General features: G+C 60.1%; 1 protein-coding gene across 1 annotated transcript in view; it reads left to right on the top strand.

Moving 5' to 3' along the window:
• LOC122547312 (lysyl oxidase homolog 3B-like) overlaps positions 1 to 26,552 on the top strand; it is a 299,290-nt gene that overhangs the window by 10,700 nt on the left and 262,038 nt on the right. The window contains exon 3 of the mRNA XM_087992038.1: positions 2,103 to 2,283. Within this exon, the coding sequence (XP_087848164.1) occupies positions 2,103 to 2,283 (181 nt within the window). The remainder of the gene's footprint in view (positions 1 to 2,102; positions 2,284 to 26,552) is intronic.

Genomic DNA, 26,552 nt, shown 5'->3' with positions numbered 1-26,552 from the left:
AGGGGGAGAGATGGGGAGGGGTATGGGAGAGAGTGGAGGGGGAGGGGCAGGTGAGGGAGGGGATAGTGGGGAGGGGAGAGATGGTGAGAGGCAGGGAGGGGATGGGGAGAGGGGGTAGGGAGGGTGGTGCAGCGATCTGGGGCCACCTGATGAGGCCCTCAGTCCAACCAGTGCACGCGGACCATGTTCCCAAACTAAACTAAACCAATCCCTCCTGCCTGCTCCTGGCCCTTATCCCTCTAAACATTTCTTATTCATAAACGTATCCAAATGTATTTGAAACACTGTAATTTTGCCCATATCCAGCACTTCCTCAGGAAGACCATTCCACATGCGAACCACCCTGTGTGTAAAACATTTACCCCTCATGTCTTTTTTAAATCCCTCTCTGCGCACCTTAAAACTGTACCCCCTAGTCTTGAAATCCCCCATCCTAGGGAAACAATAACCACCATTAACTCTATCCTCGGATGTTTTATAAATTTGATAAGGTCACCTCTCGACGCCCCACGCTCCCAGTGAAAAGAGTCCCAGTCCCAGTTTATTAATATCCTTCCTGTAACAGGGTGACCAGAACTGCACACACTACTCACCAACATCCTCCACAAACTCAACATGATGTCCCGACTCCTATACTCAACTGTGTGAGCAATGAAGACGAGCGTGCTAAACACTTTCTTAACCACCGTGATCACCTGGGACACCACTCTCAAAGAATTATGTCACTGAACCCCGAGGTTCGACAGTGTGTTGGAACAGGAGCAAGTGAGGACTGGTGATCAGAGTGGAAAGTGCAGGGCTGGAAAATCACAGCAGGTCAGGCAGCATCCGAGCAGCAGGAGAACCGACGTTTCGGGCATAAGCCCTTCATCAGGAAAAGTCAAAGCTGGAGCTAGCAAGAGCAGCAGAACTTTTCATAATTTATACTCTTCAAGGGACCAGAGGGATCACAGCTGCAATACTGTGGACAGGTCTAGGTCCGTTATCTAAGGGAAGATATACCGGTATCGGAGGCAGTCCAGAGAGGGATCACTCGACTGGTACCAAGTAGGGAGGGACTGTCTAATGAGGAGAGGTTGGGTTAGGGTCAATCTGTACCCATTGGAGTTTAGAAGGCTGAGAGGGGACCTTATTGAAGCAGACACGACTGTTAGAGGACGCAGCAGGTTAGATGGGGGAATGTCATCTGCCTTCCTGGCAGAGTCCAGCATCAGAGAGCACTATCTCAGTTGCCTGTTTCAGACAGAGATGAGGAGGAATTTCAGTGGAGTTATTGAGCACAGAGAGCTGTTGCGGCTGGATCGTTCAGGATGTTCAGAGGTGAGAGAAGCAGATCGTTTATCGAGGGTTATGGGGAAAAGGCAGAATCGTGGAGTTGAGGATTCTCAGATCCCCCATGATCCCGTTGAATAGTGAGGCAGGCTCGAAGGGCCGAATGGCCTCATCCTGCACCAGATTAAGATTTAGATTAGATTACATTACAGTGTGGAAACAGGCCCTTCGGCCAACAAGTCCACACCGACCCGCCGAAGTGCAACCCACCCATACCCCTACATTTACCCCTCACCTAACACTACGGGCAATTTAGCATGGCCAATTCACCTGGCCCTGCACATCTTTGGAGTGTGGGAGGAAACCGGAGCACCCGGAGGAAACCCAGGCAGACACGGGGAGAATGTGCAAACTCCACACAGTCAGTCGCCTGAGGCGGGAATTGAACCCGAGTCTCAGGCGCTGTGAGGCAGCAGTGCTAACCACTGTGCTACCGTGCCGCTCCAAGATGTTAGTAAGAGCCAAGGTGGGTGCCCAATGTTGTTGCTATGGAGATGGATCAGGTGGTCAACCAGCCTTCATTTCTCACCCCCTTCACACTCTGCTTCTCCTCCCACACCCTCTCGCCCTCGTCACATCCTCTGCCAGTCTCCCCCCCTCACCCTCTGCCTCTCCCCCTCTAGCCCTCTGCCACCCTCCCCTGTCACCCTGTACCAGTCATTCTCTCCCCTCAGTCTGTGCTGTTCCTGCCCACAACATCGCCTACAGCTGGGGGTCCTGTGAACTGCAGGTACATTGATGGTGTTTTCTCTCTCTTACAATGGTTCCAGCTGACTGTCCGACTGAAGGCTGGAGCAAGGATTGGAGAGGGTCGTGTGGAGATTCTCAAAGGCAGTGAGTGGGGCACCGTCTGTGATGACCGCTGGAACGCTGTGTCTGCCAGTGTGGTCTGCCGGGAACTCGGCTTTGGGAGTGCCAAGGAGGGATTGACCGGGGCTCGAATGGGTAAAGGTAGGTCCCAGCTGGGGGCAAAGGTGAAGGACAGAGAGTTACTGGGGCAGGACAGGAAGTAATGGGAGGGTGGGAGAAATACCGGGAAGAGTTGCGGTGCAGGGTATACCAGAGAGGGGTGTTACAGTGCGGGGTTTACCGGGGAGAGGTGTTGTGGTGTGGGGTATACCGGGGAGGGATGTTAGGGTGCAGGGTATACCGGGTAGGGGTGTTACAGTGCGGGGTATACTGGGGACGTGTGTTACAGTTCGGGGTATACCGGGGAGGGGTGTTACAGTGCGGGGTATACCGGGGAGGGGTGTTACAGTGCGGGGTATACCGGGGAGGGGTGTTAGAGTGCGGGGTATACCGGGGAGGGGTGTTACAGTGCGGGGTATACCGGGGACGTGTGTTACAGTTCGGGGTATACCGGGGAGGGGTGTTACAGTGCGGGGTATACCGGGGAGGGGTGTTACAGTGTGGGGTATACCTGGGAGGTGTGTTACAGTGCGGGGTATACCGGGGAGGGGTGTTAGAGTGCGGGGTATACCGGGGAGGTGTGTTACAGTGCGGGGTATACCGGGGAGGGGTGTTACAGTGCGGGGTATACCGGGGACGTGTGTTACAGTTCGGGGTATACCGGGGAGGGGTGTTACAGTGCGGGGTATACCGGGGAGGGGTGTTACAGTGCGGGGTATACCGGGAGGGGTGTTACAGTGCGGGGTATACCGGGAGGGGTGTTACAGTGCGGGGTATACCGGGGAGGTGTGTTACAGTGCGGGGTATACCGGGGAGGGGTGTTACAGTGCGGGGTATACCGGGGAGGGGTGTTACAGTGCGGGGTATACCGGGGAGGTGTGTTACAGTGCGGGGTATACCGGGGAGGGGTGTTACAGTGTGGGGTATACCGGGAGGGGTGTTACAGTGCGGGGTATACCGGGAGGGGTGTTACAGTGCGGGGTATACCGGGGAGGGGTGTTACAGTGCGGGGTATACCGGGGAGGGGTGTTACAGTGCGGGGTATACCGGGGAGGTATGTTACAGTGCGGGGTATACCGGGGAGGGGTGTTACAGTGTGGGGTATACCGGGGATGGGTGTTATGGTGCGGGGTATACCGGGGAGGGGTGTTACAGTGCGGGGTATACCGGGGAGGGGTGTTACAGTGCGGGGTATACCGGGGATGGGTGTTACAGTGTGGGGTATACCGGGGAGGGGAGTTACAGTGTGGGGTATACCGGGGAGGGGTGTTACAGTGTGGGGTATACCGGGGAGGGGAGTTACAGTGTGGGGTATACCGGGGAGGGGAGTTACAGTGTGGGGTATACCGGGGAGGTATGTTACAGTGCGGGGTATACCGGGGAGGGGTGTTACAGTGCGGGGTATACCGGGTAGGGGTGTTACAGTGCGGGGTATACCGGGGAGGGGTGTTACAGTGTGGGGTATACCGGGGAGGGGAGTTACAGTGTGGGGTATACCGGGGAGGGGAGTTACAGTGTGGGGTATACCGGGGAGGTATGTTACAGTGCGGGGTATACCGGGGAGGGGTGTTACAGTGCGGGGTATACCGGGGAGGGGAGTTACAGTGCGGGGTATACCGGGGAGGCGTGTTACGGTGTGGGGTATACCGGGGAGGTGTGTTACAGTGTGGGGTATACCGGGGAGGGGTGTTACAGTGTGGGGTATACCGGGGTGGCGTGTTACGGTGTGGGGTATACCGGGGAGGTGTGTTACAGTGTGGGGTATACCGGGGAGGGGTGTTACAGTGTGGGGTATACCGGGGAGGTATGTTACAGTGTGGGGTATACCGGGGAGGCGTGTTACGGTGTGGGGTATACCGGGGAGGCGTGTTACGGTGCGGGGTATACCGGGAGGGGTGTTACAGTGCGGGGTATACCGGGGAGGTATGTTACAGTGTGTGGTATACCGGGGAGGCGTGTTACGGTGTGGGGTATACCGGGGAGGCGTGTTACGGTGCGGGGTATACCGGGAGGGGTGTTACAGTGCGGGGTATACCGGGGAGGTATGTTACAGTGCGGGGTATACCGGGGAGGGGTGTTACAGTGCGGGGCATACCGGGGAGGCGTGTTACGGTGCGGGGTATATCGGGGAGGTATGTTACAGTGTGGGGTATACCGGGGAGGGGTGTTACGGTGCGGGGTATACCGGGGAGGGGAGTTACAGTGCGGGGTATACCGGGGAGGTATGTTACAGTGTGGGGTATACCGGGAGGGGTGTTACAGTGCGGGGTATACCGGGGAGGTATGTTACAGTGTGGGGTATACCGGGAGGGGTGTTACAGTGCGGGGTATACCGGGGAGGTATGTTACAGTGTGGGGTATACCGGGAGGGGTGTTACAGTGCGGGGTATACCGGGGAGGCGTGTTACGGTGCGGGGTATACCGGGGCGGTGTGTTACAGTGCGGGGTATACCGGGGAGGGGTGTTACAGTGCGGGGTATACCGGGAGGTATGTTACACTGTGGGGTATACCGGGGAGGGGTGTTACAGTGTGGGGTATACCAGGGAGGTGTGTTACAGTGCGGGGTATACCGGGGAGGGGTGTTACAGTGTGGGGTATACCGGGGAGGGGTGTTACAGTGTGGGGTATACCGGGGAGGTGTGTTACAGTGCGGGGTATACCGGGGAGGGGTGTTACAGTGCGGGGTATACCGGGGAGGTATGTTACAGTGCGGGGTATACCGGGGAGGCGTGTTACGGTGCGGGGTATACCGGGGCGGTGTGTTACAGTGCGGGGTATACCGGGGAGGGGTGTTACAGTGCGGGGTATACCGGGAGGTATGTTACACTGTGGGGTATACCGGGGAGGGGTGTTACAGTGTGGGGTATACCAGGGAGGTGTGTTACAGTGCGGGGTATACCGGGGAGGGGTGTTACAGTGTGGGGTATACCGGGGAGGGGTGTTACAGTGTGGGGTATACCGGGGAGGTGTGTTACAGTGCGGGGTATACCGGGGAGGGGTGTTACAGTGCGGGGTATACGGGGGAGGGGTGTTACAGTGTGGGGTATACCGGGGAGGGGTGTTACAGTGTGGGGTATACCGGGGAGGGGTGTTACAGTGCGGGGTATACCGGGGAGGGGTGTTACAGTGCGGGGTATACCAGGGTGGTGTGTTACAGTGCGGGGTATACCGGGGAGGGGTGTTACAGTGTGGGGTATACCGGGGAGGGGTGTTACAGTGCGGGGTATACCGGGGAGGGGTGTTACAGTGCGGGGTATACCGGGGAGGGGTGTTACAGTGCGGGGTATACCAGGGTGGTGTGTTACAGTGCGGGGTATACCGGGGAGGGGTGTTACAGTGTGGGGTATACCGGGGAGGGGTGTTACAGTGCGGGGTATACCGGGGAGGGGTGTTACAGTGCCGGGTATACCGGGGAGGGGTGTTACAGTGCAGGGTATACCGGGGAGGGGTGTTACAGTGCCGGGTATACCGGGGAGGGGTGTTACAGTGCAGGGTATACCGGGGAGGTATGTTACAGTGTGGGGTATACCGGGGAGGGGTGTTACAGTGCGGGGTATACCGGGGAGGGGTGTTACAGTCAGGGTATACCGGGGAGGGGTGTTACAGTGCGGGGTATACCGGGGAGGTGTGTTACAGTGCGGGGTATACCGGGGAGGTGTGTTACAGTGCGGGGTATACCGGGGAGGGGTGTTACAGTCAGGGTATACCGGGGAGGAGTGTTACAGTGCGGGGTATACCGGGGAGGAGTGTTACAGTGCGGGGTATACCGGGGAGGGGTGTTACAGTGCGGGGTATACCGGGGAGGGGTGTTACAGTGCGGGGTATACCGGGGAGGGGTGTTACAGTGCGGGGTATACCGGGGAGGGGAGTTACAGTGCGGGGTATACCGGGGAGGGGTGTTACAGTGCGGGGTATACCGGGGAGGGGTGTTACAGTGCGGGGTATACCGGGGAGGGGTGTTACAGTGCGGGGTATACCGGGGAGGTGTGTTACAGTGCGGAGTATACCGGGAGGGGTGTTACAGTGCGGGGTATACCGGGGAGTGGTGTTACAGTGCGGGGTATACCGGGGAGGGGAGTTACAGTGCGGGGTATACCGGGGAGGGGTGTTACAGTGCGGGGTATACCGGGGAGGGGTGTTACAGTGCGGGGTATACCGGGGAGTGGTGTTACAGTGCGGGGTATACCGGGGAGGGGTGTTACAGTGCGGGGTATACCGGGGAGGGGTGTTACAGTGCGGGGTATACCGGGGAGTGGTGTTACAGTGCGGGGTATACCGGGGAGGGGTGTTACAGTGCGGGGTATACCGGGGAGGTGTGTTACAGTGCGGGGTATACCGGGGAGGTGTGTTACAGTGCGGTGTATACCGGGGAGGTGTGTTACAGTGCGGGGTATACCGGGGAGGTGTGTTACAGTGCGGGGTATACCGGGGAGGGGAGTTACAGTGCGGGGTATACCGGGGAGGGGAGTTACAGTGCGGGGTATACCGGGGAGGGGTGTTACAGTGCGGGGTCTACCGGGGAGGTGTGTTACAGTGCGGGGTCTACCGGGGAGGGGTGTTACAGTGCGGGGTATACCGGGGAGGGGTGTTACAGTGCGGGGTATACCGGGGAGGGGTGTTACAGTGCGGGGTATACCGGGGAGGGGTGTTACAGTGCGAGGTATACCGGGGAGGGGTGTTACAGTGCGGGGTATACCGGGGAGGGGTGTTACAGTGCGGGGTATACCGGGGAGGGGTGTTACAGTGCGGGGTATACCGGGGAGGTGTGTTACAGTGCGGGGTATACCGGGGAGGGGTGTTACAGTGTGGGGTATACTGGGGAGGTGTGTTACAGTGCGGGGTATACCGGGGAGGAGTGTTACAGTGCGGGGTATACCGGGGAGGAGTGTTACAGTGCGGGGTATACCGGGGAGGAGTGTTACAGTGCGGGGTATACCGGGGAGGGGTGTTACAGTGTGGGGTATACCGGGGAGGGGTGTTACAGTGCGGGGTATACCGGGGAGGGGTGTTACAGTGTGGGGTATACCGGGGAGGGGTGTTACAGTGCGGGGTATACCGGGGAGGGGTGTTACAGTGTGGGGTATACCGGGGAGGGGTGTTACAGTGCGGGGTATACCGGGGAGGTGTGTTACAGTGTGGGGTATACCGGGGAGGGGTGTTACAGTTGGGGGTATACCGGGGAGGGGTGTTACAGTGCGGGGTATACCGGGGAGGGGTGTTACAGTGCGGGGTATACCGAGGAGGGGTGTTACAGTGCGGGGTATACCGAGGAGGGGTGTTACAGTGCGGGGTATACCGGGGAGGGGTGTTACAGTGCGGGGTATACTGGGGAGGTGAGTTACAGTGCGAGGTATACCGGGGAGGGGTGTTACAGTGCGGGGTATACCGGGGAGGGGTGTTACAGTGCGGGGTATACCGGGGAGGTGTGTTACAGTGTGGGGTATACCGGGGAGGGGTGTTACAGTGCGGGGTATACCGGGGAGGTATGTTACAGTGTGGGGTATACCGGGGAGGGGTGTTACAGTGTGGGGTATACCGGGGAGGAGTGTTACAGTGCGGGGTATACCGGGGAGGGGTGTTACAGTGCGGGGTATACCGGGGAGGGGTGTTACAGTGCGGGGTATACCGGGGAGGGGTGTTACAGTGCGGGGTATACCGGGGAGGGGTGTTACAGTGCAGGGTATACCGGGGAGGGGTGTTACAGTGCGGGGTATACCGGGGAGGGGTGTTACAGTGCGGGGTATACCGGGGAGGGGTGTTACAGTGTGGGGTATACCGGGGAGGGGTGTTACAGTGTGGGGTATACCGGGGAGGTATGTTACAGTGTGGGGTATACCGGGGAGGGGTGTTACAGTGCGGGGTATACCGGGGAGGGGTGTTACAGTGCGGGGTATACTGGGGAGGGGTGTTACAGTGCGGGGTATACCGGGGAGGGGAGTTACAGTGCGGGGTATACCGGGGAGGGGTGTTACAGTGCGGGGTATACCGGGGAGGGGTGTTACAGTGCGGGGTATACCGGGGAGGGGTGTTACAGTGCGGGGTATACCGGGGAGGTGTGTTACAGTGCGGAGTATACCGGGAGGGGTGTTACAGTGCGGGGTATACCGGGGAGTGGTGTTACAGTGCGGGGTATACCGGGGAGGGGTGTTACAGTGCGGGGTATACCGGGGAGTGGTGTTACAGTGCGGGGTATACCGGGGAGGGGTGTTACAGTGCGGGGTATACCGGGGAGGTGTGTTACAGTGCGGGGTATACCGGGGAGGTGTGTTACAGTGCGGTGTATACCGGGGAGGTGTGTTACAGTGCGGGGTATACCGGGGAGGTGTGTTACAGTGCGGGGTATACCGGGGAGGGGAGTTACAGTGCGGGGTATACCGGGGAGGGGAGTTACAGTGCGGGGTATACCGGGGAGGGGTGTTACAGGGCGGGATATACCGGGGAGGGGTGTTACAGTGCGGGGTATACCGGGGAGGTGTGTTACAGTGCGGGGTCTACCGGGGAGGGGTGTTACAGTGTGGGGTATACCGGGGAGGGGTGTTACAGTGCGGGGTATACCGGGGAGGGGTGTTACAGTGCGGGGTATACCGGGGAGGGGTGTTACAGTGCGAGGTATACCGGGGAGGGGTGTTACAGTGCGGGGTATACCGGGGAGGGGTGTTACAGTGCGGGGTATACCGGGGAGGGGTGTTACAGTGCGGGGTATACCGGGGAGGTGTGTTACAGTGCGGGGTATACCGGGGAGGGGTGTTACAGTGCGGGGTATACCGGGGAGGTGTGTTACAGTGCGGGGTATACCGGGGAGGAGTGTTACAGTGCGGGGTATACCGGGGAGGAGTGTTACAGTGCGGGGTATACCGGGGAGGAGTGTTACAGTGCGGGGTATACCGGGGAGGGGTGTTACAGTGTGGGGTATACCGGGGAGGGGTGTTACAGTGCGGGGTATACCGGGGAGGGGTGTTACAGTGTGGGGTATACCGGGGAGGGGTGTTACAGTGCGGGGTATACCGGGGAGGGGTGTTACAGTGTGGGGTATACCGGGGAGGGGTGTTACAGTGCGGGGTATACCGGGGAGGTGTGTTACAGTGTGGGGTATACCGGGGAGGGGTGTTACAGTTGGGGGTATACCGGGGAGGGGTGTTACAGTGCGGGGTATACCGGGGAGGGGTGTTACAGTGCGGGGTATACCGAGGAGGGGTGTTACAGTGCGGGGTATACCGAGGAGGGGTGTTACAGTGCGGGGTATACCGGGGAGGGGTGTTACAGTGCGGGGTATACTGGGGAGGTGAGTTACAGTGCGAGGTATACCGGGGAGGGGTGTTACAGTGCGGGGTATACCGGGGAGGGGTGTTACAGTGCGGGGTATACCGGGGAGGTGTGTTACAGTGTGGGGTATACCGGGGAGGGGTGTTACAGTGCGGGGTATACCGGGGAGGTATGTTACAGTGTGGGGTATACCGGGGAGGGGTGTTACAGTGTGGGGTATACCGGGGAGGAGTGTTACAGTGCGGGGTATACCGGGGAGGGGTGTTACAGTGCGGGGTATACCGGGGAGGGGTGTTACAGTGCGGGGTATACCGGGGAGGGGTGTTACAGTGCGGGGTATACCGGGGAGGGGTGTTACAGTGCGGGGTATACCGGGGAGGGGTGTTACAGTGTGGGGTATACCGGGGAGGGGTGTTACAGTGTGGGGTATACCGGGGAGGTATGTTACAGTGTGGGGTATACCGGGGAGGGGAGTTACAGTGCAGGGTATACTGGGGAGGGGTGTTACAGTGTGGGATATACCGGGGAGGGGTGTTACAGTGCGGGGTATACCGGGGAGGGGTGTTACAGTGCAGGGTATACCGGGGAGGGGTGTTACAGTGCGGGGTATACCGGGGAGGGGTGTTACAGTGCGGGGTATACCGGGGAGGGGTGTTACCGTGTGGGGTATACCGGGGAGGGGTGTTACAGTGTGGGGTATACCGGGGAGGTATGTTACAGTGTGGGGTATACCGGGGAGGGGAGTTACAGTGTGGGATATACCGGGGAGGGGTGTTACAGTGTGGGATATACCGGGGAGGGGTGTTACAGTGTGGGATATACCGGGGAGGGGTGTTACAGTGTGGGATATACCGGGGAGGGGTGTTACAGTGCGGGGTATACCGGGGAGGGGTGTTACAGTGCGGGGTATACCGGGGAGGGGTGTTACAGTGCGGGGTATACCGGGGAGGGGTGTTACAGTGCGGGGTATACCGGGGAGGGGTGTTACAGTGCGGGGTATACCGGGGAGGGGTGTTACAGTGTGGGGTATACCGGGGAGGTATGTTACAGTGTGGGGTATACCGGGGAGGGGAGTTACAGTGCAGGGTATACTGGGGAGGGGTGTTACAGTGTGGGATATACCGGGGAGGGGTGTTACAGTGTGGGATATACCGGGGAGGGGTGTTACAGTGTGGGATATACCGGGGAGGGGTGTTACAGTGCGGGGTATACCGGGGAGGGGTGTTACAGTGCGGGGTATACCGGGGAGGGGTGTTACAGTGCGGGGTATACCGGGGAGGGGAGTTACAGTGCGGGGTATACCGGGGAGGGGTGTTACAGTGTGGGATATACCGGGGAGGGGTGTTACAGTGCGGGGTATACCGGGGAGGGGTGTTACAGTGTGGGATATACCGGGGAGGGGTGTTACAGTGTGGGATATACCGGGGAGGGGTGTTACAGTGCGGGGTATACCGGGGAGGGGTGTTACAGTGCGGGGTATACCGGGGAGGGGTGTTACAGTGCGGGGTATACCGGGGAGGGGTGTTACAGTGCGGGGTATACCGGGGATGGGTGTTACAGTGCGGGGTATACCGGGGAGGTGTGTTACAGTGCGGGGTATACCGGGGAGGGGTGTTACAGTGCGGGGTATACCGGGGAGGGGTGTTACAGTGTGGGGTATACCGGGGAGGGGTGTTACAGTGTGGGGTATACCGGGGAGGGGTGTTACAGTGCGGGGTATACTGGGGAGGTGTGTTACAGTGTGGGGTATACCGGGGAGGGGTGTTACAGTGTGGGGTATACCGGGGAGGTGTGTTACAGTGTGGGGTATACCGGGGAGGTGTGTTACCGTGCGGGGTATACCGGGGAGGTGTGTTACAGTGTGGGGTGTACCGGGGAGGTGTGTTACCGTGCGGGGTATACCGGGGAGGTGTGTTACCGTGCGGGGTATACCGGGGAGGTGTGTTACAGTGCGGGGTATACCGGGGAGGGGTGTTACAGTGCGGGGTATACCGGGGAGGGGTGTTACAGTGTGGGGTATACCGGGGAGGTGTGTTACCGTGCGGGGTATACCGGGGAGGTGTGTTACAGTGCGGGGTATACCGGGGAGGGGTGTTACAGTGTGGGGTATACCGGGGAGGGGTGTTACAGTGCGGGGTATACCAGGGAGGTGTGTTACAGTGTGGGGTATACCGAGGAGGGGTGTTACAGTGCGGGGTATACCGGGGAGGTGTGTTACAGTGCGGGGTATACCGGGGAGGGGTGTTACAGTGCGGGGTATACCGGGGAGGGGTGTTACAGTGCGGGGTATACCGAGGAGGGGTGTTACAGTGCGGGGTATACCGAGGAGGGGTGTTACAGTGCGGGGTATACCAGGGTGGTGTGTTACAGTGCGGGGTATACCGGGGAGGGGAGTTACAGTGCGGGGTATACCGAGGAGGTGTGTTACAGTGCGGGGTATACCGAGGAGGTGTGTTACAGTGCGGGGTATACCGGGGAGGGGAGTTACAGTGCGGGGTATACCGGGGAGGGGTGTTACAGTGCGGGGTATACCGGGGAGGGGTGTTACAGTGCGGGGTATACCGGGGAGGTGTGTTACAGTGCGGGGTATACCGGGGAGGGGTGTTACAGTGCGGGGTATACCGGGGAGGTGTGTTACAGTGTGGGGTATACCGGGGAGGTGTGTTAAAGTGCGGGGTATACCAGGGTGGTGTGTTACAGTGCGGGGTATACCGGGGAGGGGTGTTACAGTGCGGGGTATACCGGGGAGGAGTGTTACACGTGTGGGGTATACCGGGGAGGTGTGTTACAGTGCGGGGTATACCGGGGAGGGGTGTTACAGTGCAGGGTATACCGGGGAGGAGTGTTACAGTGCGGGGTATACCGGGGAGGAGTGTTACACGTGTGGGGTATACCGAGGAGGGGTGTTACAGTGTGGGGTATACCGGGGAGGGGTGTTACAGTGTGGGGTATACCGGGGAGGGGTGTTACAGTGCGGGGTATACTGGGGAGGTGTGTTACAGTGTGGGGTATACCGGGGAGGGGTGTTACAGTGTGGGGTATACCGGGGAGGTGTGTTACAGTGTGGGGTATACCGGGGAGGTGTGTTACCGTGCGGGGTATACCGGGGAGGTGTGTTACAGTGTGGGGTGTACCGGGGAGGTGTGTTACCGTGCGGGGTATACCGGGGAGGTGTGTTACCGTGCGGGGTATACCGGGGAGGTGTGTTACAGTGCGGGGTATACCGGGGAGGGGTGTTACAGTGCGGGGTATACCGGGGAGGGGTGTTACAGTGTGGGGTATACCGGGGAGGTGTGTTACCGTGCGGGGTATACCGGGGAGGTGTGTTACAGTGCGGGGTATACCGGGGAGGGGTGTTACAGTGTGGGGTATACCGGGGAGGGGTGTTACAGTGCGGGGTATACCAGGGAGGTGTGTTACAGTGTGGGGTATACCGAGGAGGGGTGTTACAGTGCGGGGTATACCGGGGAGGTGTGTTACAGTGCGGGGTATACCGGGGAGGGGTGTTACAGTGCGGGGTATACCGGGGAGGGGTGTTACAGTGCGGGGTATACCGAGGAGGGGTGTTACAGTGCGGGGTATACCGAGGAGGGGTGTTACAGTGCGGGGTATACCAGGGTGGTGTGTTACAGTGCGGGGTATACCGGGGAGGGGAGTTACAGTGCGGGGTATACCGAGGAGGTGTGTTACAGTGCGGGGTATACCGAGGAGGTGTGTTACAGTGCGGGGTATACCGGGGAGGGGAGTTACAGTGCGGGGTATACCGGGGAGGGGTGTTACAGTGCGGGGTATACCGGGGAGGGGTGTTACAGTGCGGGGTATACCGGGGAGGTGTGTTACAGTGCGGGGTATACCGGGGAGGGGTGTTACAGTGCGGGGTATACCGGGGAGGTGTGTTACAGTGTGGGGTATACCGGGGAGGTGTGTTAAAGTGCGGGGTATACCAGGGTGGTGTGTTACAGTGCGGGGTATACCGGGGAGGGGTGTTACAGTGCGGGGTATACCGGGGAGGTGTGTTACAGTGTGGGGTATACCGGGGAGGAGTGTTACACGTGTGGGGTATACCGGGGAGGTGTGTTACAGTGCGGGGTATACCGGGGAGGGGTGTTACAGTGCAGGGTATACCGGGGAGGAGTGTTACAGTGCGGGGTATACCGGGGAGGAGTGTTACACGTGTGGGGTATACCGAGGAGGGGTGTTACAGTGCGGGGTATACCGGAGAGGTGTGTTACAGTGCGGGGTATACCGGGGAAGGGTGTTACAGTGCGGGATATACCGGGGAGGGGTGTTACAGTGCGGGGTATACCGGGGAGGGGTGTTACAGTGCGGGGTATACCGGGGAGGGGTGTTACAGTGCGGGGTATACCGGGGAGGTGTGTTACAGTGCGGGGTATACCGGGGAGGAGTGTTACAGTGCGGGGTGTACCGGGGAGGGGTGTTACAGTGCGGGGTATACCGGGGAGGGGTGTTACAGTGCGGGGTATACCGGGGAGGGGTGTTACAGTGCGGGATATACCGGGGAGGGGTGTTACAGTGCGGGGTATACCGGGGAGGGGTGTTACAGTGTGGGATATACCGAGGAGGGGTGTTACAGTGCGGGGTATACCGGGGAGGGGTGTTACAGTGCGGGGTATACCGGGGAGGGGTGTTACAGTGCGGGGTATACCGGGGAGGTGTGTTACAGTGCGGGGTATACCGGGGAGGGGTGTTACAGTGTGGGGTATACCGGGGAGGGGTGTTACAGTGCGGGGTATACCGGGGAGGGGTGTTACACGTGTGGGGTATACCGGGGAGGGGTGTTACAGTGCGGGGTATACCGGGGAGGTGTGTTACAGTGCGGGGTATACCGGGGAGGTGTATTACAGTGCGGGGTATTCCGGGGAGGGGTGTTACAGTGCGGGGTATACCGGGGAGGGGTGTTACAGTGCGGGGTATACCGGGGAGGGGAGTTACAGTGCGGGGTATACCGGGGAGGTGTGTTACAGTGAGGGTATACCGGTGAATGGTGTTACAGTGCGGGGTATACCGGGGAGGGGAGTTACAGTGCGGGGTATACCGGGGAGGGGAGTTACAGTGTGGGGTATACCGGGGAGGTGTGTTACAGTGCGGGGTATACCGGGGAGGGGTGTTACAGTGCGGGGTATACCGGGGAGGGGTGTTACAGTGCAGGGTATACCGGGGATGGGTGTTACAGTGTGGGGTATACCGGGGAGGGGTGTTACAGTGCGGGGTATACCGGGGAGGGGTGTTACACGTGTGGGGTATACCGGGGAGGGGTGTTACAGTGCGGGGTATACCGGGGAGGGGTGTTACAGTGTGGGGTATACCGGGGAGGGGTGTTACAGTGAGGGTATACCGGGGAGGGGTGTTACAGTGCGGGATATACCGGGGAGGTGTGTTACAGTGCGGGGTATACCGGGGAGGGGAGTTACAGTGCGGGGTATACCGGGGAGTGGTGTTACAGTGCGGGGTATACCGGGGAGGGGTGTTACAGTGCGGGGTATATCGGGGAGGGGTGTTACAGTGCGGGGTATACCGGGGAGGGGTGTTACAGTGCGGGGTATACCGGGGAGGGGTGTTACAGTGCGGGGTATACCGGGGAGGTGTGTTACAGTGCGGGGTATACCGGGGAGGGGTGTTACAGTGTGGGGTATACCGGGGAGGGCTGTTACAGTGCGGGGTATACCGGGGAGGGGTGTTACACGTGTGGGGTATACCGGGGAGGGGTGTTACAGTGCGGGGTATACCGGGGAGGTGTGTTACAGTGCGGGGTATACCGGGGAGGTGTGTTACAGTGCGGGGTATTCCGGGGAGGGGTGTTACAGTGCGGGGTATTCCGGGGAGGGGTGTTACAGTGCGGGGTATACCGGGGAGGGGTGTTACAGTGCGGGGTATACCGGGGAGGGGAGTTACAGTGCAGGGTATACCGGGGAGGGGTGTTACAGTGCGGGGTATACCGGGGAGGGGTGTTACAGTGCGGGGTATACCGGGGAGGGGTGTTACAGTGTGGGGTATACCGGGGAGGGGTGTTACAGTGTGGGGTATACCGGGGAGGTATGTTACAGTGTGGGGTATACCGGGGAGGGGAGTTACAGTGCAGGGTATACTGGGGAGGGGTGTTACAGTGTGGGATATACCGGGGAGGGGTGTTACAGTGTGGGATATACCGGGGAGGGGTGTTACAGTGCGGGATATACCGGGGAGGGGTGTTACAGTGCGGGGTATACCGGGGAGGGGTGTTACAGTGCGGGGTATACCGGGGAGGGGTGTTACAGTGCGGGGTATACCGGGGAGGGGTGTTACAGTGCGGGGTATACCGGGGAGGGGTGTTACAGTGCGGGGTATACCGGGGAGGGGTGTTACAGTGTGGGGTATACCGGGGAGGGGTGTTACAGTGTGGGGTATACCGGGGAGGTATGTTACAGTGTGGGGTATACCGGGGAGGGGAGTTACAGTGCAGGGTATACTGGGGAGGGGTGTTACAGTGTGGGATATACCGGGGAGGGGTGTTACAGTGCGGGGTATACCGGGGAGGGGTGTTACAGTGCGGGGTATACCGGGGAGGGGTGTTACCGTGTGGGGTATACCGGGGAGGTGTGTTACAGTGTGGGGTATACCGGGGAGGGGTGTTACAGTGCGGGGTATACCGGGGAGGGGTGTTACAGTGCGGGGTATACCGGGGAGGGGTGTTACAGTGCGGGGTATACCGGGGAGGGGTGTTACAGTGTGGGGTATACCGGGGAGGTATGTTACAGTGTGGGGTATACCGGGGAGGGGAGTTACAGTGTGGGATATACCGGGGAGGGGTGTTACAGTGTGGGATATACCGGGGAGGGGTGTTACAGTGTGGGATATACCGGGGAGGGGTGTTACAGTGCGGGGTATACCGGGGAGGGGTGTTACAGTGCGGGGTATACCGGGGAGGGGTGTTACAGTGCGGGGTATACCGGGGAGGGGTGTTACAGTGCGGGGTATACCGGGGAGGGGTGTTACAGTGTGGGGTATACCGGGGAGGGGTGTTACAGTGTGGGGTATACCGGGGAGGTATGTTACAGTGTGGGGTATACCGGGGAGGGGAGTTACAGTGCAGGGTATACTGGGGAGGGGTGTTACAGTGTGGGATATACCGGGGAGGGGTGTTACAGTGTGGGATATACCGGGGAGGGGTGTTACAGTGTGGGATATACCGGGGAGGGGTGTTACAGTGCGGGGTATACCGGGGAGGGGTGTTACAGTGCGGGGTATACCGGGGAGGGGTGTTACAGTGCGGGGTATACCGGGGAGGGGAGTTACAGTGCGGGGTATACCGGGGAGGGGTGTTACAGTGTGGGATATACCGGGGAGGGGTGTTACAGTGCGGGGTATACCGGGGAGGGGTGTTACAGTGTGGGATATACCGGGGAGGGGTGTTACAGTGTGGGATATACCGGGGAGGGGTGTTACAGTGCGGGGTATACCGGGGAGGGGTGTTACAGTGCGGGGTATACCGGGGAGGGGTGTTACAGTGCGGGGTATACCGGGGAGGGGTGTTACAGTGCGGGGTATACCGGGGATGGGTGTTACAGTGCGGGGTATACCGGGGAGGTGTGTTACAGTGCGGGGTATACCGGGGAGGGGTGTTACAGTGCGGGGTATACCGGGGAGGGGTGTTACAGTGTGGGGTATACCGGGGAGGGGTGTTACAGTGTGGGGTATACCGGGGAGGGGTGTTACAGTGCGGGGTATACTGGGGAGGTGTGTTACAGTGTGGGGTATACCGGGGAGGGGTGTTACAGTGTGGGGTATACCGGGGAGGTGTGTTACAGTGTGGGGTATACCGGGGAGGTGTGTTACCGTGCGGGGTATACCGGGGAGGTGTGTTACAGTGTGGGGTGTACCGGGGAGGTGTGTTACCGTGCGGGGTATACCGGGGAGGTGTGTTACCGTGCGGGGTATACCGGGGAGGTGTGTTACAGTGCGGGGTATACCGGGGAGGGGTGTTACAGTGCGGGGTATACCGGGGAGGGGTGTTACAGTGTGGGGTATACCGGGGAGGTGTGTTACCGTGCGGGGTATACCGGGGAGGTGTGTTACAGTGCGGGGTATACCGGGGAGGGGTGTTACAGTGTGGGGTATACCGGGGAGGGGTGTTACAGTGCGGGGTATACCAGGGAGGTGTGTTACAGTGTGGGGTATACCGAGGAGGGGTGTTACAGTGCGGGGTATACCGGGGAGGTGTGTTACAGTGCGGGGTATACCGGGGAGGGGTGTTACAGTGCGGGGTATACCGGGGAGGGGTGTTACAGTGCGGGGTATACCGAGGAGGGGTGTTACAGTGCGGGGTATACCGAGGAGGGGTGTTACAGTGCGGGGTATACCAGGGTGGTGTGTTACAGTGCGGGGTATACCGGGGAGGGGAGTTACAGTGCGGGGTATACCGAGGAGGTGTGTTACAGTGCGGGGTATACCGAGGAGGTGTGTTACAGTGCGGGGTATACCGGGGAGGGGAGTTACAGTGCGGGGTATACCGGGGAGGGGTGTTACAGTGCGGGGTATACCGGGGAGGGGTGTTACAGTGCGGGGTATACCGGGGAGGGGTGTTACAGTGCGGGGTATACCGGGGAGGTGTGTTACAGTGTGGGGTATACCGGGGAGGTGTGTTAAAGTGCGGGGTATACCAGGGTGGTGTGTTACAGTGCGGGGTATACCGGGGAGGGGTGTTACAGTGCGGGGTATACCGGGGAGGAGTGTTACACGTGTGGGGTATACCGGGGAGGTGTGTTACAGTGCGGGGTATACCGGGGAGGGGTGTTACAGTGCAGGGTATACCGGGGAGGAGTGTTACAGTGCGGGGTATACCGGGGAGGAGTGTTACACGTGTGGGGTATACCGAGGAGGGGTGTTACAGTGCGGGGTATACCGGAGAGGTGTGTTACAGTGCGGGGTATACCGGGGAAGGGTGTTACAGTGCGGGATATACCGGGGAGGGGTGTTACAGTGCGGGGTATACCGGGGAGGGGTGTTACAGTGCGGGGTATACCGGGGAGGGGTGTTACAGTGCGGGGTATACCGGGGAGGTGTGTTACAGTGCGGGGTATACCGGGGAGGAGTGTTACAGTGCGGGGTGTACCGGGGAGGGGTGTTACAGTGCGGGGTATACCGGGGAGGGGTGTTACAGTGCGGGGTATACCGGGGAGGGGTGTTACAGTGCGGGATATACCGGGGAGGGGTGTTACAGTGCGGGGTATACCGGGGAGGGGTGTTACAGTGTGGGATATACCGAGGAGGGGTGTTACAGTGCGGGGTATACCGGGGAGGGGTGTTACAGTGCGGGGTATACCGGGGAGGTGTGTTACAGTGCGGGGTATACCGGGGAGGGGTGTTACAGTGTGGGGTATACCGGGGAGGGGTGTTACAGTGCGGGGTATACCGGGGAGGGGTGTTACACGTGTGGGGTATACCGGGGAGGGGTGTTACAGTGCGGGGTATACCGGGGAGGTGTGTTACAGTGCGGGGTATACCGGGGAGGTGTATTACAGTGCGGGGTATTCCGGGGAGGGGTGTTACAGTGCGGGGTATTCCGGGGAGGGGTGTTACAGTGCGGGGTATACCGGGGAGGGGTGTTACAGTGCGGGGTATACCGGGGAGGGGAGTTACAGTGCGGGGTATACCGGGGAGGTGTGTTACAGTGAGGGTATACCGGGGAGTGGTGTTACAGTGCGGGGTATACCGGGGAGGGGAGTTACAGTGTGGGGTATACCGGGGAGGTGTGTTACAGTGCGGGGTATACCGGGGAGGGGTGTTACAGTGCGGGGTATACCGGGGAGGGGTGTTACAGTGCAGGGTATACCGGGGATGGGTGTTACAGTGTGGGGTATACCGGGGAGGGGTGTTACAGTGCGGGGTATACCGGGGAGGGGTGTTACACGTGTGGGGTATACCGGGGAGGGGTGTTACAGTGCGGGGTATACCGGGGAGGGGTGTTACAGTGTGGGGTATACCGGGGAGGGGTGTTACAGTGAGGGTATACCGGGGAGGGGTGTTACAGTGCGGGATATACCGGGGAGGTGTGTTACAGTGCGGGGTATACCGGGGAGGGGAGTTACAGTGCGGGGTATACCGGGGAGTGGTGTTACAGTGCGGGGTATACCGGGGAGGGGTGTTACAGTGCGGGGTATATCGGGGAGGGGTGTTACAGTGCGGGGTATACCGGGGAGGGGTGTTACAGTGCGGGGTATACCGGGGAGGGGTGTTACAGTGCGGGGTATACCGGGGAGGTGTGTTACAGTGCGGGGTATACCGGGGAGGGGTGTTACAGTGTGGGGTATACCGGGGAGGGCTGTTACAGTGCGGGGTATACCGGGGAGGGGTGTTACACGTGTGGGGTATACCGGGGAGGGGTGTTACAGTGCGGGGTATACCGGGGAGGTGTGTTACAGTGCGGGGTATACCGGGGAGGTGTGTTACAGTGCGGGGTATTCCGGGGAGGGGTGTTACAGTGCGGGGTATTCCGGGGAGGGGTGTTACAGTGCGGGGTATACCGGGGAGGGGTGTTACAGTGCGGGGTATACCGGGGAGGGGAGTTACAGTGCGGGGTATACCGGGGAGGTGTGTTACAGTGAGGGTATACCGGGGAGTGGTGTTACAGTGCGGGGTATACCGGGGAGGGGAGTTACAGTGTGGGGTATACCGGGGAGGTGTGTTACAGTGCGGGGTATACCGGGGAGGGGTGTTACAGTGCGGGGTATACCGGGGAGGGGTGTTACAGTGCAGGGTATACCGGGAATGGGTGTTACAGTGTGGGGTATACCGGGGAGGGGTGTTACAGTGCGGGGTATACCGGGGAGGGGTGTTACACATGTGGGGTATACCGGGGAGGGGTGTTACAGTGCGGGGTATACCGGGGAGGGGTGTTACAGTGTGGGGTATACCGGGGAGGGGTGTTACAGTGAGGGTATACCGGGGAGGGGTGTTACAGTGCGGGATATACCGGGGAGGTGTGTTACAGTGCGGGGTATACCGGGGAGGGGAGTTACAGTGCGGGGTATACCGGGGAGTGGTGTTACAGTGCGGGATATACCGGGGAGGGGTGTTACAGTGCGGGGTATACCCGGGAGGGGTGTTACAGTGCGGGGTATACCGGGGAGGGGTGTTACAGTGCGGGGTATACCGGGGAGGGGAGTTACAGTGCGGGGTATACCGGGGAGATGTGTTACAGTGCGGGGTATACCGGGGAGGCGTGTTACAGTGCGGGGTATACCGGGGAGGGGAGTTACAGTGCGGGGTATACCGGGGAGGGGTGTTACAGTGTGGGGTATACCGGGGAGGGGAGTTACAGTGCAGGGTATACCGGGGAGGGGAGTTACAGTGCGGGGTATACCGGGGAGGCGTGTTACAGTGCGGGGTATACCGGAGAGGGGTGTTACAGAGCGGGGTATACCGGGGAGGGGAGTTACAGTGCGGGGTATACCGGGGAGGGGTGTTACAGTGCGGGGTATACCGGGGAGGGGGGTTACAGTGCGGGATATACCGGGGAGGGGTGTTACAGTGCGGGGTATACCGGGGAGGGGAGTTACAGTGCGGGGTATACCGGGGAGGGGTGTTACAGTGCGGGGTATACCGGGGAGGGGAGTTACAGTGCGGGGTATACCGGGGAGGGGTGTTACAGTGCGGGGTATACCGGGGAGGTGTGTTACAGTGCGGGGTATACCGGGGAGGAGTGTTACAGTGCGGGGTATACCGGGGAGGGGAGTTACAGTGCGGGGTATACCGGGGAGGGGTGTTACAGTGTGGGGTATACCGGGGAGGGGAGTTACAGTGCAGGGTATACCGGGGAGGGGAGTTACAGTGCGGGGTATACCGGGGAGGCGTGTTACAGTGCGGGGTATACCGGGGAGGGGTGTTACAGAGCGGGGTATACCGGGGAGGGGGGTTACAGTGCGGGATATACCGGGGAGGGGTGTTACAGTGCGGGGTATACCGGGGAGGGGAGTTACAGTGCGGGGTATACCGGGGAGGGGTGTTACAGTGCGGGGTATACCGGGGAGGGGAGTTACAGTGCGGGGTATACCGGGGAGGGGTGTTACAGTGCGGGGTATACCGGGGAGGTGTGTTACAGTGCGGGGTATCCCGGGGAGGGTGTTACAGTGCGGGGTATACCGGGGAGGGGTGTTACAGTGCGGGGTATACCGGGGAGGGGTGTTACAGTGTGGGGTATACCGGGGAGGGGAGTTACAGTGCAGGGTATACCGGGGAGGGGAGTTACAGTGCGGGGTATACCGGGGAGGCGTGTTACAGTGCGGGGTATACCGGGGAGGGGTGTTACAGAGCGGGGTATACCGGGGAGGGGGGTTACAGTGCGGGATATACCGGGGAGGGGTGTTACAGTGCGGGGTATACCGGGGAGGGGAGTTACAGTGCGGGGTATACCGGGGAGGGGTGTTACAGTGCGGGGTATACCGGGGAGGGGAGTTACAGTGCGGGGTATACCGGGGAGGGGTGTTACAGTGCGGGGTATACCGGGGAGGTGTGTTACAGTGCGGGGTATCCCGGGGAGGGTGTTACAGTGCGGGGTATACCGGGGAGGGGTGTTACAGTGTGGGGTATACCGGGGAGGTGTGTTACAGTGCGGGGTATACCGGGGAGGGGTGTTACAGTGCGGGGTATACCGGGGAGGGGTGTTACAGTGTGGGGTATACCGGGGAGGGGTGTTACAGTGTGGGGTATACCGGGGAGGTGTGTTACAGTGCGGGGTATACCGGGGAGGGGTGTTACAGTGCGGGGTATACCGGGGAGGTGTGTTACAGTGCGGGGTATACCGGGGAGGTGTGTTACAGTGCGGGGTATACCGGGGAGGGGTGTTACAGTGCGGGGTATACCGGGGAGTGGTGTTACAGTGCGGGGTATACCGGGGAGGGGTGTTACAGTGCGGGGTATATCGGGGAGGGGTGTTACAGTGCGGGGTATACCGGGGAGGGGTGTTACAGTGCGGGGTATACCGGGGAGGGGTGTTACAGTGCGGGGTATACCGGGGAGGGGTGTTACAGTGCGGGGTATACTGGGCAGGCGTGTTAAAGTGCGGGGTATACCGGGGAGGGGAGTTACAGTGCGGGGTATACCGGGGAGGGGAGTTACAGTGCGGGATATACCGGGGAGGGGTGTTACAGTGCGGGGTATACCGGGGAGGGGTGTTACAGTGCGGGGTATACCGGGGAGGGGTGTTACAGTGCGGGGTATACCGGGGAGGGGAGTTACAGTGCGGGGTATACCGGGGAGGTGTGTTACAGTGCGGGGTATACCGGGGAGGCGTGTTACAGTGCGGGGTATACCGGGGAGGGGAGTTACAGTGCGGGGTATACCGGGGAGGGGTGTTACAGTGTGGGGTATACCGGGGAGGGGAGTTACAGTGCAGGGTATACCGGGGAGGGGAGTTACAGTGCGGGGTATACCGGGGAGGCGTGTTACAGTGCGGGGTATACCGGGGAGGGGTGTTACAGAGCGGGGTATACCGGGGAGGGGAGTTACAGTGCGGGGTATACCGGGGAGGGGTGTTACAGTGCGGGGTATACCGGGGAGGGGGGTTACAGTGCGGGATATACCGGGGAGGGGTGTTACAGTGCGGGGTATACCGGGGAGGGGAGTTACAGTGTGGGGTATACCGGGGAGGCGTGTTACAGTGCGGGGTATACCGGGGAGGGGTGTTACAGTGCGGGGTATACCGGGGAGGGGAGTTACAGTGCGGGGTATACCGGGGAGGGGTGTTACAGTGCGGGGTATACCGGGGAGGGGAGTTACAGTGCGGGGTATACCGGGGAGGGGTGTTACAGTGCGGGGTATACCGGGGAGGGGAGTTACAGTGCGGGGTATACCGGGGAGGGGTGTTACAGTGTGGGGTATACCGGGGAGGGGAGTTACAGTGCGGGGTATACCGGGGAGGGGTGTTACAGTGCGGGGTATACCGGGGAGGGGAGTTACAGTGCGGGGTATACCGGGGAGGGGTGTTACAGTGCGGGGTATACCGGGGAGGGGTGTTACAGTGCGGGGTATACCGGGGAGGGGTGTTACAGTGCGGGGTATACCGGGGAGGGGAGTTACAGTGCGGGGTATACCGGGGAGGGGTGTTACAGTGCGGGGTATACCGGGGAGGTGTGTTACAGTGCGGGGTATACCGGGGAGGAGTGTTACAGTGCGGGGTATACCGGGGAGGGGAGTTACAGTGCGGGGTATACCGGGGAGGGGTGTTACAGTGTGGGGTATACCGGGGAGGGGAGTTACAGTGCAGGGTATACCGGGGAGGGGAGTTACAGTGCGGGGTATACCGGGGAGGCGTGTTACAGTGCGGGGTATACCGGGGAGGGGTGTTACAGAGCGGGGTATACCGGGGAGGGGGGTTACAGTGCGGGATATACCGGGGAGGGGTGTTACAGTGCGGGGTACACCGGGGAGGGGAGTTACAGTGCGGGGTATACCGGGGAGGGGTGTTACAGTGCGGGGTATACCGGGGAGGGGAGTTACAGTGCGGGGTATACCGGGGAGGGGTGTTACAGTGCGGGGTATACCGGGGAGGTGTGTTACAGTGCGGGGTATCCCGGGGAGGGTGTTACAGTGCGGGGTATACCGGGGAGGGGTGTTACAGTGTGGGGTATACCGGGGAGGTGTGTTACAGTGCGGGGTATACCGGGGAGGGGTGTTACAGTGCGGGGTATACCGGGGAGGGGTGTTACAGTGTGGGGTATACCGGGGAGGGGTGTTACAGTGTGGGGTATACCGGGGAGGTGTGTTACAGTGCGGGGTATACCGGGGAGGGGTGTTACAGTGCGGGGTATACCGGGGAGGTGTGTTACAGTGCGGGGTATACCGGGGAGGTGTGTTACAGTGCGGGGTATACCGGGGAGGGGTGTTACAGTGTGGGGTATACCGGGGAGGTGTGTTACAGTGCGGGGTATACCGGGGAGGTGTGTTACAGTGCGGGGTATACCGGGGAGGGGTGTTACAGTGCAGGGTGTACTGGGGAGGTGTGTTACAGTGTGGGGTATACCGGGGAGGGGTGTTACAGTGCGGGGTATACAGGGGAGGGGTGTTACAGTGTGGGGTATACCGAGGAGGTGTGTTACAGTGCGGGGTATACCGGGGAGGTGTGTTACAGTGCGGGGTATACCAGGGAGGGGTGTTACAGTGTGGGGTATACCGGGGAGGGGAGTTACAGTGTGGGATATACCGGAGAGGGGTGTTACAGTGCGGGGTATACCGGGGAGGTGTGTTACAGTGTGGGGTATACCGGGGAGGGGAGTTACAGTGCGGGGTATACCGGGGAGGTGTGTTACAGTGCGGGATATACCGGAGAGGGGTATTACAGTGCGGGGTATACCGGGGAGGTGTGTTACAGTGCGGGGTATACCGGGAGGGGTGTTACAGTGCGGGGTATACCGGGGAGGTGTGTTACAGTGCGGGGTATACCGGGGAGGGGTGTTACAGTGTGGGGTATACCGGGGAGGTGTGTTACAGTGCGGGGTATACCGGGGAGGGGTGTTACAGTGCAGGGTATACCGGGGAGGAGTGTTACAGTGCGGGGTATACCGAGGAGGGGTGTTACAGTGCGGGGTATACCGGAGAGGTGTGTTACAGTGCGGGGTAAACCGAGGAGGGGTGTTACAGTGCGGGGTATACCGGAGAGGTGTGTTACAGTGCGGGGTATACCGAGGAGGGGTGTTACAGTGCGGGGTATACCGGAGAGGTGTGTTACAGTGCGGGGTATACCGAGGAGGGGTGTTACAGTGCGGGGTATACCGAGGAGGGGTGTTACAGTGCGGGGTATACCAGGGTGGTGTGTTACAGTGCGGGGTATACCGGGGAGGGGAGTTACAGTGCGGGGTATACCGAGGAGGTGTGTTACAGTGCGGGGTATACCGAGGAGGTGTGTTACAGTGCGGGGTATACCGGGGAGGTGTGTTACAGTGTGGGGTATACCGGGGAGGTGTGTTACAGTGCGGGGTATACCAGGGTGGTGTGTTACAGTGCGGGGTATACCGGGGAGGGGTGTTACAGTGCGGGGTATACCGGGGAGGAGTGTTACACGTGTGGGGTATACCGGGGAGGTGTGTTACAGTGCGGGGTATACCGGGGAGGGGTGTTACAGTGCAGGGTTATACCGGGGAGGAGTGTTACAGTGCGGGGTATACCGGGGAGGAGTGTTACACGTGTGGGGTATACCGAGGAGGGGTGTTACAGTGCGGGGTATACCGGAGAGGTGTGTTACAGTGCGGGGTATACCGGGGAAGGGTGTTACAGTGCGGGATATACCGGGGAGGGGTGTTACAGTGCGGGGTATACCGGGGAGGGGTGTTACAGTGCGGGGTATACCGGGGAGGGGTGTTACAGTGCGGGGTATACCGGGGAGGTGTGTTACAGTGCGGGGTATACCGGGGAGGAGTGTTACAGTGCGGGGTGTACCGGGGAGGGGTGTTACAGTGCGGGGTATACCGGGGAGGGGTGTTACAGTGCGGGGTATACCGGGGAGGGGTGTTACAGTGCGGGATATACCGGGGAGGGGTGTTACAGTGCGGTGTATACCGGGGAGGGGTGTTACAGTGTGGGATATACCGAGGAGGGGTGTTACAGTGCGGGGTATACCGGGGAGGGGTGTTACAGTGCGGGGTATACCGGGGAGGGGTGTTACAGTGCGGGGTATACCGGGGAGGTGTGTTACAGTGCGGGGTATACCGGGGAGGGGTGTTACAGTGTGGGGTATACCGGGGAGGGGTGTTACAGTGCGGGGTATACCGGGGAGGGGTGTTACACGTGTGGGGTATACCGGGGAGGGGTGTTACAGTGCGGGGTATACCGGGGAGGGGTGTTACAGTGTGGGGTATACCGGGGAGGGGGGTTACAGTGCGGGGTATACCGGGGAGGTGTGTTACAGTGCGGGGTATACCGGGGAGGTGTGTTACAGTGCGGGGTATTCCGGGGAGGGGTGTTACAGTGCGGGGTATTCCGGGGAGGGGTGTTACAGTGCGGGGTATACCGGGGAGGGGTGTTACAGTGCGGGGTATACCGGGGAGGGGAGTTACAG

This window comes from Chiloscyllium plagiosum, unplaced genomic scaffold (assembly GCF_037043375.1).
Source record: "Chiloscyllium plagiosum isolate Xiang-an unplaced genomic scaffold, Cpla_swu_hap1 HiC_scaffold_1, whole genome shotgun sequence".
NCBI classification, from domain to species: domain Eukaryota; kingdom Metazoa; phylum Chordata; class Chondrichthyes; order Orectolobiformes; family Hemiscylliidae; genus Chiloscyllium; species Chiloscyllium plagiosum.
Note: the sequence above shows the minus strand (reverse complement) of the source record. Positions and strands in the feature narration are given on the sequence as shown.